This window comes from Zingiber officinale, chromosome 2B (assembly GCF_018446385.1).
Source record: "Zingiber officinale cultivar Zhangliang chromosome 2B, Zo_v1.1, whole genome shotgun sequence".
Classification (NCBI taxonomy): domain Eukaryota; kingdom Viridiplantae; phylum Streptophyta; class Magnoliopsida; order Zingiberales; family Zingiberaceae; genus Zingiber; species Zingiber officinale.
Window position 1 is genome coordinate 17,568,711 of NC_055989.1, and position 13,853 is coordinate 17,582,563.

General features: G+C 34.3%; 1 protein-coding gene across 2 annotated transcripts in view; it reads left to right on the forward strand.

Annotated features, from left to right (window-relative positions):
- Positions 1 to 13,853, forward strand: part of LOC122045427 (DExH-box ATP-dependent RNA helicase DExH14-like) — a 77,640-nt gene that overhangs the window by 11,911 nt on the left and 51,876 nt on the right. For both annotated transcript variants that reach the window (XM_042605650.1, XM_042605651.1), the window contains exons 8-18: positions 4,331 to 4,447; positions 4,556 to 4,615; positions 4,780 to 4,851; positions 4,924 to 5,040; positions 5,120 to 5,281; positions 7,980 to 8,045; positions 8,141 to 8,293; positions 8,373 to 8,456; positions 11,093 to 11,167; positions 11,241 to 11,372; positions 11,441 to 11,506. In XM_042605650.1, the coding sequence (XP_042461584.1) occupies positions 4,331 to 4,447; positions 4,556 to 4,615; positions 4,780 to 4,851; positions 4,924 to 5,040; positions 5,120 to 5,281; positions 7,980 to 8,045; positions 8,141 to 8,293; positions 8,373 to 8,456; positions 11,093 to 11,167; positions 11,241 to 11,372; positions 11,441 to 11,506 (1,104 nt within the window). The remainder of the gene's footprint in view (positions 1 to 4,330; positions 4,448 to 4,555; positions 4,616 to 4,779; positions 4,852 to 4,923; positions 5,041 to 5,119; positions 5,282 to 7,979; positions 8,046 to 8,140; positions 8,294 to 8,372; positions 8,457 to 11,092; positions 11,168 to 11,240; positions 11,373 to 11,440; positions 11,507 to 13,853) is intronic.

Consider the following 13,853-nt stretch of genomic DNA (forward strand, 5'->3'; position numbering starts at 1 on the left):
CCGTGCATGGCTGCATTTTTTTTTTTTCAAATTTTTTAATTGTTAATTTTTTATGATTAATTTTTTCTTCTTCTTCCCCATATTGTAATTTATTATTTTATTTCTTTTATCCTTAAACACATGAAAAAAATTCCTTTTTAATTTTTTTATTCCTTTTCTCCTTCAATACATAGGAAAAATTTTCTCCTAAATTAAATTCAATTTAATTTAAACCTACTTGATCTTGATCATTATGTTTAGACTTTAGTTAATCCTAAATTCATTTTTACTCAATTATAATTTTTAAAATATTAGTTTAACTTAATAATACGTATTTATAATAATCAAATATAATAATAATATTTTTTAAATAATATATTTTATATTTAAAAAAGTATCGAAATCATATAAGCATGACACGATACTATTCCGAAATCGTATTGTTCCGGTCATAAATCGAAACTTTGATACGGTTCAACATTTTAAACCATGAACATGCTATGTTAAAGCATCCCATTGGAACATAAAAATGCTAAATAGGCAAATGTGAAGACATGAATAAATAACTCATAAATCATCTCGATCTGATTTGTTGGGACCCATATAAATGAAACTTAGGGGTGAGTTTGTAATATTTCATATTTTATCAATGACATCTCTATAGTTGATCAACCTATTTTGATAGCTAATTCGTTCTCTAGATTGTTGCACAGGGGCCGAGAAGGCAGATAGAAGTGGAGTAGTGGCCTATTTGAGAACTAAAATGGGCTCTTCTTTTGATGCCATATTTGGACATATTACTGATATTTGTTGTGCCGTTCATGGATTCTCGTAAGTCACCAACTTTATATTACACATACCATTCAATATAACATCACACCACCACTAGGACTTCTCTGTTAGGGTCATTAGACTCCATCACATCCATTGATGAGGACTCTCAACTTCTTTAGCTTCAAGCGATCACCAATGGATTATTCTAGCCTGTTACCTCCCTTATTTATGTAAGTTCCAATTCTGCTTGCGTAACTCACACTTTTAGATTATCACCTTTGATCTTAGATATGTGGACCTCCGAGCACATTTCTGATTAGACATCTTTCTTTTACGTACCTAAGTTTCATTTGAGCTTACTATGTAGTAGTAGCTCACTACATCTTCCTTTATCATATTTGACTCCACTTCTGTGTTATTCACGATTTGTGAATGGGATAGGTGATTCTTTTCAGACATGAGTCTTGTGGACTTTCTAAGTTGGATGTACCTATAACATCCTTGACGTTTTTGGCTACACCCTCTTCAAATCTATAGCTTTAATATTTGAAGATTATGGTTCTTCAAACTCTTGAATGTGAATCCTGTACCTTAGGCAAACATGTTACTTCCTTTTCTAACAGGATTCATAACATGCATGTACACCCTTTTGATCCATTTTGATGTCTATGGTCCTATTCGTGGCTACTCTATTTTTTGGTTTTAAATACTTTGTAACCTTTATCGATGACTATTCTAGAATAACATGGTGTATTTTGATGAGAGAGCATTCAAAGTTCTTTGTTTTTTGTTATCATTATTATTTGTTCCCTCAATCACATTCCATTCTTCACACTTTATGTTCAGATTCCCTTTTCTATCCTCTCAAGATGCTATATACTTTGTTTCACTATGGGTGCTCGGTTGTACTTGTTTGATCCATCTCGTATCCCCTAGGCGGGATAAATAATCTCTTGGGATGTATTTTTATTGGTTACTCTCGTCTACAGAAGGGTTATCAATGTCACTGTCATTTATCACACCCCACCTTTATTTCGGTATATATGAACTTCTTTGAGGACTCCCTTCTTGTCTTCCCTTTTCCCTTCATTAGAAATTTAGAATCAATCTGGGAGCTTCCCTCTGTTCGTACACCACTATCGGTTCACCCATCATTGTGATTGATCCTTCACCTCCTTCAACTCCACATACATCACTTCTCCTTGCACCTCCTCCAGCTACCCTCCTTTAAATGGGTATAAACACACACAATAATGTGATGATGCTCTGGTGACTCCTCTCAACTCTGTCGTGCCCTAGTCACCTCCTGCCTTTGTCTTGGTCCCATTGCCTTCTATGGCACACCTTCTCTCTCAATTTATATCTATGCTTCATTTATCACCAAAATAATTTACTTTTTTGTCTTCCTTATCCTCGCAACTTGTTCTTAGAAATATCTCAGATGCCCTCTCAAATCTTGGATGCATGTAGGCTATGCAGGATGAGATGGATGCACTTCACTCTAACATACTTGGGAAATTGTCACTCTTCCTCAAGGAGAATCTACCATGGGGGTGCAAATGAATGTTAATAGTTAGTTGATCCTAATGACATCATCGACTACCTCAAGGCTTGTTTGGTGGAAAATTGACGTTGACTATCTAAACACCTTTTCTCTAGTGATAAAAATTATTTTGGTTTGGATATTTGATATTAAAAATGCTTTTCTTCATGGAGATCTATTATAGGAACTTATATGGAGTAATTTCATGAGTTTGTTGCTAGGAAAAGAGTGTGCAAGTTGAAATCATGATATGACTTAAAACAATTACCATGAGCTTGTTTGGGTCTTCTTTAGTATGATATGACCAAGAGTCCGACATGTTATTTGATGTTTTATATATTTTTTGGTTCAAGGGATATAGGGTTACTCAACAATACAAGTGTTAAAAAAATATTTATGTTGATCATAAATGGCATACATATATGTCTATGAGAAACACATTAATCAATCAAAACAAGGTTAGAAGTAAACAAGTTACAGATAAAGACATTGCAAAAAATACATAATGTAGCATTGTAGTTAACAAATAAATTATACTGAATTGAAACAAGTCCTGAGTAAATGCATACAATTCATAAATCACATCACAAGAAAACAATTAATGTGACAATGTAGTATGCATTTAATGTTTTTAACTACAACAAAACAAATACTTAAATTAACAATTATGCTTCCATAACAAAAAGTCTTGATCTGCATATTCTGTCTAATTTGATCTCCCATCTCACATTCGAAATGAACCATACATCATATATGTGATGTGGTCCCCTTTATGAATCGTCTATATGTAGAATTGTAGATGGATAACCATGAGAATTGGGCAATTTGATACGGGAGTTACTGATGTGAATTTAGTTTTTATCAGCAGCATCCAACATTAGAAACTTATTATCACTTGATTATCCAATTTGTCTGATCATAGAGTTCGATACGACAGTCAGATCAACCCCGCGCATAGTGAGCTTTAGCCTAGCTTCATGATAATCAAACATTTGGAAAGAGATATTGTGATGACTATGACATTCAAACATGAAGTCCTGCTTGTTTTTATACTTTGGAATTTTTATTTTATTAACATGGATACTTGAGTTGCATTGGCATAGCTTTTGTTTGATTATTTTCTCCTTTTTTACTCTCTGAGTTTGTCTTACTACAAAGTTTCATTGTATATTTTTTTATAATGATAATTTGAATGAATAATTAGCTTATTCTCTGTTTTGAAGAAGAATTTTTTGGTGTTTCTTGAGCAAGGTGGATTTCTTTTCTCTCTTGAAGGTGGATTCCTCCATAGCTATTCCTTTTTTTCTCTTCTTTGAAGATTCCTTATAAGAAAGAACAAACTTTCCCTTGATACTGTCGTTCTATCTAGTATGTGCCAACTACCTTCCTAATAGTCAAGTTCTTCCTCCATCCAATGTCAATCTGGTATCTGAGCATAGTTTGGAATAGTTAGGTGTGACTGATTTCACATAACTTATGATTTCCTATTTGTTTCTCATGGATAAGGTTTGACTTATCAGCATCATTTCGTAGTTTCGTTTTCAATATATTTGACCTATCCCATACCAGCAGAATTACTAATATGATAATATATGCCTTCTTTTTATCCATCACAGAAGAAAATGGACTAACTGCTTTCTTTTTTATTCAAGTTATTCTAATGCAACACGAACATGGCCTGTGTCTTAGTTGGCAATCTCATGAGATTCAACGCAAAGGAATCATTCCAAGGCAATATTGTCTTTGGTCTGTATGCGTTAATCAGCTACCTAACAATAGAATGTACCAAGTCTCTAAATATAAATCTGTTATTAATTGAAGGAATGAAACAATAGGAAGGGATGCTTATTGTAAACCAGTTTTTCTTCAACATGAACTTCATTTTTTTGGTTTGTAATTTGCATGCTATCTGGAAAGCTTGTCCAAACTGATATACATTCTCCATTACTAACAAGGTATATGGACAATTTATTGTTCTTCATCTTTGACTATCTTATTTTAACTAACAGCGACCATGACCTTCTTATGCTTCAGATTGAAATCAAAGAACTGGATGATTTTGCGCAAGCTGCTTTCCAGGGTTACAAATCCCTGAATCGCATCCAGAGCCATATTTATCAAACAACTTATAATACCAATGAAAATATTCTGGTTATCAGCGTTTCCTCTTGTTCTACTGTACTCCTTTATGTAAATTTCATAATTTTTTTGTTTGGAAGAACAAATGAGTGTAAAAGAATTTTTTTCTCCTGTTGACAGGTTTGTGCGCCTACTGGTGCTGGAAAGACGAATATTGCTATGATATCTATTCTTCACGAGGTTATTTTCAGTAGAATCTGTCTGATAATGGTCTTTTTTAGACTAGGCTAGACTTTTTATGAATGGAAAAATTATTAACAATTGCTACATTCTTTCGTCTTTATCATAAATGTTCTTTTTCCCCAGAATATTTCTTCCTTTAGTAATACTAACTTTTCTTGTAGATCAAACAACACTTCAGGGATGGTTTTTTACACAAAGATGAGTTCAAGATAGTATATGTTGCTCCAATGAAGGTATTCTTCCCTTACAGGCAAGCTAGATCTTTCTTCACATCTCAGCCTGTTCTTACAAACGTGTTCTAATAGGCTTTGGCTGCTGAGGTGACAACCACATTCAGTCGCAGGTTATCCCCATTGAATCTGGCTGTAAGGGAACTTACAGGTGACATGCAATTGTCAAAAAATGAGCTCGAGGAGACCCAGGTAACTCTTTTTGGTGACTCTTCTTTTTGATACATGAAGGTCTTGTATGGGTACAGTATCTAACATGGCATCATATTAGATGATAGTGACTACACCTGAAAAATGGGACGTGATTACACGCAAAAGCAGTGACATGTCATTGTCAATGCTGGTAAAACTCTTAATCATTGATGAAGTGCATCTGCTTAATGATGATAGAGGTCCAGTAATAGAAGCTCTAGTTGCCCGAACACTTCGACAGGTAAGTTTTTTGGTGATGTACAAACTGTTTATTAGTTGACCATTTTAATGCATTTTCTACATATTTGAAAAATAACATATCATAATAAATTGCTTTAACAATGGGGTTTTACTTCATCTAGGATGTGAGTCTGTCTATTCTATAAGGATTAAATGCTAATAAACCAGTTCATAATTGTTCTGTCTACCAGTGGATTGTTCTATTTTGCCGTATCTCATTTGTTTCATGTTATATGCACTATTTGAAACTATTTACCGTGCCGGATGTCACAGTCAAAATTAATTGTTTCAGTAAATTATCAAAACTCTATATTATCTTGTGTTATGTCAAGTATGTTGATGAGCTTTGTATCATATGGACATTAAAGATTCTCTCAACATACTACAAAACATGTCAAGATGAATTGAAATAATGTTTGTTATATTTTGGTAACTTGTGCCCCCTATAATACAATGTTAAAATTTGTATCATTTTAGATGAGAAACAAAGTTTGAACTTAGGTATAGTTGTGCTCTCTTATTTATTTATTTTTATTTCCTTCCTCCTACCCTTCCAATTCTCCATTGACACCATACGTCAAAACATTGACATGGTACCTAATCATCATCGTTTTAGTCAAAGTCTAAAACTCCATCATGGTTTGAAATTTTAAAGTGTACTTGGATACTTATCCATAGACAATGTACTTGTTTGAGTAGGTGCAAACATGTTTAAAATAACCATTCTGTACCAATCGACTAGGGAAAACTTATCGCTTTGCTCCAATCAGCATGTAGAATGAATCAAGACTCATGCTTTAAAATGTAGGCATGAGGCTTCTTTTGAGAAAATCTTCAGCTCCGACAATATGAGGCTCCATGCTAGGTGAGCTTCCATGACTCCTAAGTGCTTTGGCTTCTCGCGAGGCTAGCTTGTGCGATTCTGTAGTGCTGACATTACCGGAAGCAAGCTTCTGCAATGGACAACAATATGTTTGGTATTGCAAGGCGAGAATTAAGCCTTCCTCCCCTCTCCTTCTCTTCTATAGTCAAGATTTAGCTACAATCTCTTCATTATCATCTTCATCTTATATTTCTACAACAGTTAGGCTCAAACAAGAATCGATGACAGACTCAATAATGCTGACACAAAACTGGTATATCTCATTCCAATTAGGGGTTTATACCATAGTTTAAAATCTCGTACTGTGCCCGGGTGAAATGGTTGAAACGTATTGTTCCGATAAATTACCAAAATTCGATGCACTTGGCACAAATAATATCTCCTTCCTCTTTCGACCTCTAGTCCATCTCTAGTACCATGCATCAAAATAGGGGCACAATACCAAAGCCATATCATTCACCGAAATTCCAACATAGCTTGAGATTTTGAACCTTATTTTTACATTCCTGCCAACCCCTTCCTTCGAAGGAAACATGGCATTAATATTTCCCTTTTTTGTATTGTTTAGTTCAACATGTTATATAGTGATATTGTGTTTATCCTGATATTTCCTTACGAGTACTCAAAAGCTTGAGACAGGACATGTAGGTCGTAGAAATCTGTAGATAGAGTTACACACAATTGTTTGGCCTATGGTGAGATGGATTTGGAGGTCAGTGTCTAGAGGTTCAAATCTGTATAATAATATTGTTGGGTGAGGTTTAACCTTTTTGCTCATATCCTCTATTGTGTATAACATCCAAAATCTAATGCTAGTGAAAGGAGACTATAATATCTAAACTCCTGCTACTTCAGTCAATAAAGTCAGTATCTTCTGTTTTGCATTTTTGAACTCGATATATAACGTCTAATTCTATTGTCTGTCTTACAAACACATGCTGTTTTGATTTTTCATTCTGTTCATTAAGAATTCTGGTGACTTAAAGTGCACATTATGACCCACTTATCTTTGAATTAATTGCTTATTGTATTCGTAGCTTGTTTGTTTTCATTGGTAGATTTGGTGTGTTTGTTTATGAAAATAGTTTCACAATTTTTTATCTTGAATATTCATTTTTTAGCAAATAAGATTTTTTTTTTTAAATTGAAAGAAAATTTAATATCATTTTCTTTAATTTTCTACATAACTTTTTTTTTTTTCTATACATAGGATGCTTGATGTTCCCCCAAGGCAAGTAAAAATTTTATTCACAAAAAAATGGAAAATGAACAATTTTTAAGAACATAATATAATTTTGGTTTTCATAAACCATGTGGAAATTACCGAAACTTTTATCTTATGTCCTTATGTTAATCTTGTTGATGAGGATTGTGTTATATTGACATTTGACATACCTCGACATACCACCAATGCGTCTAGATAAATTAAAATAGTGTTTGTTATTTATTTTAACTTGTATCTGTACAATACAATGCCAAAAATTTTCAAATGGGACACCAAGTAGAGCTATAATTGTGTGTTTTTTTTCTTCATCTCCATCTTCCTTCCCCTCCAATTCTCCACCAGCATTATATTAAAATACTGGCATGGTACTAGAAATAGTACAGTTCAAAATCTTGAATGAAACTATTGCCACCTTAATTATCTGATGGTAACTCATATAACTTGTTTCTTCAATGGTAGTTGGCATGCTTAAATAATTGATATTGTGCAATATTATTATTCTTTGCATCTCAGTTATGCAACATCTATGTTTGAATTGTATTAGGTATCTCAATTCAGTTATCACTGTTAAACATTTACTACTTTTGACAGGTTGAGTCAACACAATCAATGATAAGAATTGTGGGATTATCTGCCACCTTACCAAATTACTTAGAGGTACTTTTGCAATATCACCATATGGATGGTTGAATCCTCAACTTATATATCTTTTCTCTTGTTTCTTATATAACATCTTGATGTACAATTACTAGGTCGGACAATTTTTGCACGTTAATCCAGACAATGGACTGTTCTTTTTTGATTCAAGCTATCGTCCAGTTCCCCTAGCTCAACAATACATTGGGATCACTGAGAAAGATTTCTATAAAAAGAATGCTTTATTTAACTCAATTTGTTATGAAAAGGTTTTACTTGGACTTTTATAATGATAATTAACTTTACTAATAATGTTATCATGGCATTCACTGTGGTTATTCGTAGCAGGTATTGGATTCAATAAAGCAAGGTCATCAAGCAATGGTATTTGTCCATTCACGTAAAGACACTGGGAAAACTGCAAGAACTTTGGTAATCATCTTTATATTATTGTTTTTGTTTAAAAAACATTTTCAATTTGTAATACTTGTCCTAGAATATCTTATTTATTGTTGTGTGTGATCAGCAGGTTTAGTATATCATTGTAGAAAAATGTAAGAGATTTTAAATGTGATTAAAGAATAAAAAGGGATATTATAAATTTTACTAACCAAATGTTTGCTCAAAAAGAGTATTTTGACACATTTCGGTTTCTCATTTTTCCAATGATGTTGATGTAGGACTTGCACTTGGAAAGATAAGAATATTTTTTTCAGTGTTTTCTAGTCATGAATTGAATGGTCGACATAATCCGTCTATTTGTTGCCCACATCAACTTTTCATAATCGTACATAAATTGGCTCAATGACATCTATATTTTTTGATCTTTCAAAAATCAGCTCAAGGGATTTGCCTTCTTAACATCCCTCCCATCCATCTCATATGCTTTTTCTCATTTTTTTTCATAAAAATGAGGTGGTAGGATGTGTACTAGATTGACAAGGAATATATATATAAAAGGTTTTAAATCTTGAGTTGAGCCAAAGTTTCACTCCTAGGTTGCATGAGACATGCTGCTCATGTCGAATCTCGAAGGTGTGCCCAAACTGAATTCTAGAAGGCGAGATGAGCGAAGGAGGAATACATGCAGAGCACTCATTTTCAAACACCAAAAGGAGGAAGATCTAGGGGTTGTTTCAGGTGGAAACAAAGTCGACGAGGGTAGTGGGAATGGTCATGTGCCTCTTGAGAGCTTACAGAATGGTTGTTGAGTGGTCACCTACATCTTGGAAACTTACGACAGTTACTGGAAGTCTCAAGAACTCATGATTTCTTTGCTAACATTGAACAAAATCAGTGTGGACCTCAAGCTAAACTATTGTTGCTGGAAGGCTCGCAAAAGCATTGTTGCAGTGTAGAAGCTTTGTTGTTATCTCAAGAGTCTTGCAAAGAAGTCACCACATTTCAAGGTGTTGCTTGGTAGGGTTTTGTTGGCTCAAGCTTGCCTTGCATTCTGCTGGTTGACCAGTGGAACAAGAAGTTTCACTTGTGTAGGAATAAAATTTAAATCCTTATATAATAAAGTGGTTGGTTGGCATAATACATGCAATGTTTGTTGCATATGTCATTTTTGCATAACACTATATTAATTGATTTTTTTGATAATTGACAGCTATAGTCTCTACTATCCTCCCGAACATAACTTGAAAGGATTTTCTAACTTCCCTCCGTCCATCATTATGCAAATTTAGTCTAAAAATTAGTCGTCTTTTTGTTTGTCTATTTTCATTGGAATAACTCTAATGAGATGAATCGTGAATCTTTGGTTATGTTTGGTGCTCTCACCTTCATCTTGTTGGTTTTGACACTTTCTTTGTATTGTTGTAGCTAATGTTAGTTATTATTATTGGCACAATGAGATATTCCTTACAATTTGTCCAAAGCATGTGCAATAATCCTTAGGCTAATTACTCAACATCTCTCTTGCAATTGACCACTGCCATCCTAGTTTTGTCTCCCATGTAGAATTTTGGGCTAAGAACAAAGGCTATTGGCTTGAACAAGGCAATTATTAATGACTTAAGCTTAAGTAATTGGGCTATTGATTATGATAAAGTTCATGTCAATTCCAGCGGTTGAAGTACCGAGCTGTGCCAATCAACACAAGTAGAATTTACCATTCCACTCACAGACTCGCACGTGAAATGGTTTCAAACTAGAGCTTTGCGTGGCAGAAATTGCTTCAACACTAGATTGGCATAACTTAAAAAAAGCAAAGAGAGACTAGAGATAAGGGAGATTGAGGGAGAGGAGAGAAGGAAGGAGAGGAGAGAAGAAACTAAAGACGAATTTTTACTATGGAGAGAGGGAGAGATTTTAAACTTCTCATATTAAATTATCTCCCTCTTTGATTTTTAATCAAAAGGGCGCTCCACCCCACTAGCAACCCATGTATAATTACCCAATTGCCCTCTAGTTTTCTACATTATTATTTCCGCCCACTCAGTTCCATCAGCCAGTTGTATTAACAAGACAAGTCTGTCTTGTAGCAACTATGTAGCTGCTACAATGCTGTAGCAGCTATAGTAGCTACAGTTCATAATTGCTACAACGTGAATGCTGTTGAACTAGACAAGTGTGTTGTAACGTTACAATATTGTAGTAGCTACGAATCCGTAGTTGCTGCCATATAAATGTTGTTGAATAAGACAAGTTTGTGTTGTAGTAACTATAAAATCATAACTACTACAATGTGAATGAATGTTGTTGAACATGTCAAATCTTGACACTGTATTTAATGTATGTGGCAGGAGATAATTATACTGAACACTGTATTTGAGGGCAATGGGCAATCTTATCATTTTACATTGGGGGTGGTGGGGTGGGGCACACCCTTTTGATTAAAAATAAAAAAGGGGTGCCCCTTTGATGATTCTGAAAAAATTGAGTGCCCCTTATGATTTTTTTCTTTTCCTTTTCTAACAAACTCTATAAGGAACTCTTGAGAAGAATATTGTTATTGTGCAAAAAAGAAGAATATTTTTTTGGAGGACTTAATTGTTTAAACCTGTAATGACTTGGTTATGTCCCCTTGGTATATTTCTTTTTGACCATGCTGTGTAATGCAGAATGAGTTAGCACTAAATTCTGGTGACCTGGAGTTATTTGGGAACGATACACATCCTCAATTTGCTTTGATCAAGGTAAAATTTCATATATATACATAGATTAATTTATAGTTTTGCTCTGATTATTGATCGGAATTTCTTGCATTAGAAAGAGGTTAGTAAATCCAGAAACCGGGAACTTGTTGAGTTATTTGAATCTGGTTTCGGCATTCACCATGCTGGAATGCTTCGTTCTGATAGAGCTCTCACAGAACGTCTATTTTCTGATGGATTACTTAAAGTAAGTACAGCTCACAGTTATAGTCTTTGGTTAAAATTGAACTATGCATGCTAACTTTTGTGCTTCAGGTCCTTGTGTGTACTGCAACTTTGGCATGGGGAGTGAATTTACCAGCACATACAGTTATCATCAAGGTTAGTGGCTTTCAGATTATCATGTATTTGGAAATGAAAGCTTCCAAACAATCATATGGTTTGCCTTAAGTAAATGGAAGTGAACACTTGAGTAAAAATATAAATTGAACTGATCTACCATGCACAAGTCTATGTTTCTCCGCTTATACATACTGAAGAACTTGTCAAATAAATTTTTATACTTGGTTTTCCTTTTGCCTACTTGTTAAAGAAAATGGAATAGCAGACAGCAGGTTGGAGATCTATTCCAGATATAGGTGGATTTGCTTGTTACTTGGAAGAACTCAAAATTATTCTGTCAATCCTCATAATTTTTTTTTTTTAATTTTACCTTCAGTCTTTAGCTTTTACGATTATGTAACTCGAACTCAGGTACAAATTGTCAACATGGAAATGAATCTGAATCTCAAATATCTGATTGTTTTTCCCAATATGGGGACACGAAGGCTTAGTAGAAAAGCATCCAAATTTTATACAGATTAGGGACATACAAAGAAAGGAATTAATACAAGAAGGGGCTTTTGGAATGACAATAAATCTTTTTTCCAGCATTTGCAAGCTAAACCCATTTGCTCATTTCCCTTGTAGATTGTTTCTTTTTTGTAGATTATGGAGTGAGCTTTTATTGGCCCCTTAATTCATTAAAGCTTTTTTTTTTTTTGCTTCAACTTTTTTTTTCATCTCTTCCTCTCAATCTTAAAATTATAACTTCCTCTTTTGGCATCTGGTCTTCCTCTTCTCCACAACATCACATTGTCTTTATGTTGTGACCTCACTGCCTCTTGCTTGTCAAGACAGAGCAGTGTTGGGCTGCTTCTTTGTTGCACAATAGAAAGGTAAGTCTCATCCTCCAGTTCTTCCTCTTTTCTTCCCCTCTGTTTCCTCTTCTTCCCTTCTAGCTCCTCAATCTCTGTTTTTTTCCCTTGCTCTTCCTGTCCTTTTTCTCCTCCTCCTGCTCGTTCCTTTCTTCCTACTACATCGAGGTTGTTTTCCTCTTCTGCTTCATTTTTTCCACTGCACCATTTCTATTTCAGGAAATAGATGAGTTTGGTTTGTCGGGCTCATTTGTCATACTCATTCATGTTGTATTGCCACATTTATGAGAAGGGAAAATGTCAAGTCTGAGTAATTTTTGATATTATTGTGTATAGTTCTTGTGCACAAACATATTTCTCTTTAATGTTCTACCAAATTTTAGGTAGCTCTATCTAAACAAAAAGTCATTTTACTCTTCTTTATATATATATAAGGGTAGCTCGGTGCACGAAGCTCCCGCCATGCGGGGTCCCGGGGAATGATTCATTGTATGCAGCCTTACCCTGTTTTTTGCAAGAGGCTGTTTCCAGGATTCGAACTTGTGACCTTTTGGTCACATGACAACAATTTTACCGTTGCGCCAAGGCGCCCATTCATATATATATATATATATATTTATTTATTTATTTATTTTGTTAATGGATAAATTATTGGGCAAATTCCCAAGTAGTGGTTTATTTTTCATTACTACCTCGCCAAGGTATTCTTTGCAAAAAATGCCAAATAAGCCCCTTTTTTTTCCAAATTTGAAAATATCCTTGTCTGCAATAGAAAATTCATTGAGAGGACAGCTAGTTGAAATGCCATTCAAAATGTTTACTGGATAACATTCTTGATTCTAGTTGGTATATTGGCCATTTAGATATATCTGCCAATATATATAAAAAAAGACAAACTAAGGCAATCTTAGTCACATCATAGAATGTAACTATAGACTCAACTCTCTGTCTTTGTATATCCTTTTGGCACTAATTATGCTTCAAGTCTGTCAATGGAGCCGTTAGGGGAAGCTTTGATAGTAAACACTTATTTGCAACCATTAAGAGTCTTATATTATAATCTCATTCGTTAGAGTCCATTTCACCTTTGATCAGATAGAAACCTCTGAGATATTTTGGGGAACACTGGTAGAATCCAATATGCCAAACAAAGTAGAATACAATGGAGTTAGGAAACATAAGAGATGTAATGAGAAAGTTAAGAGGTTCCACTTATAAGTACCTTTCTTTATAACAATAGGAAGGATAAGGTCCACTATTGGATCTGAGACCACAGAAAGTTCTGTTAGGGAAAAATTTTGTGAGGCTACTGCAATTGGTTCATAACTTGGACATTTGATGCATGCCTTTAGTGATTGAGACTTTGAGGAGGACAATGAAGTAGACGTGGAAGTACCTCAGGAGAAAAAAATAGATTTGAAGGACATCACATACATCAACAAAGACTCAATGTAACTCAAGAGATAGCAATACTAGTCCTTTAACTAGAATATTTGAAAGACACTTGCCAAATTTAGAGAACACATATCATT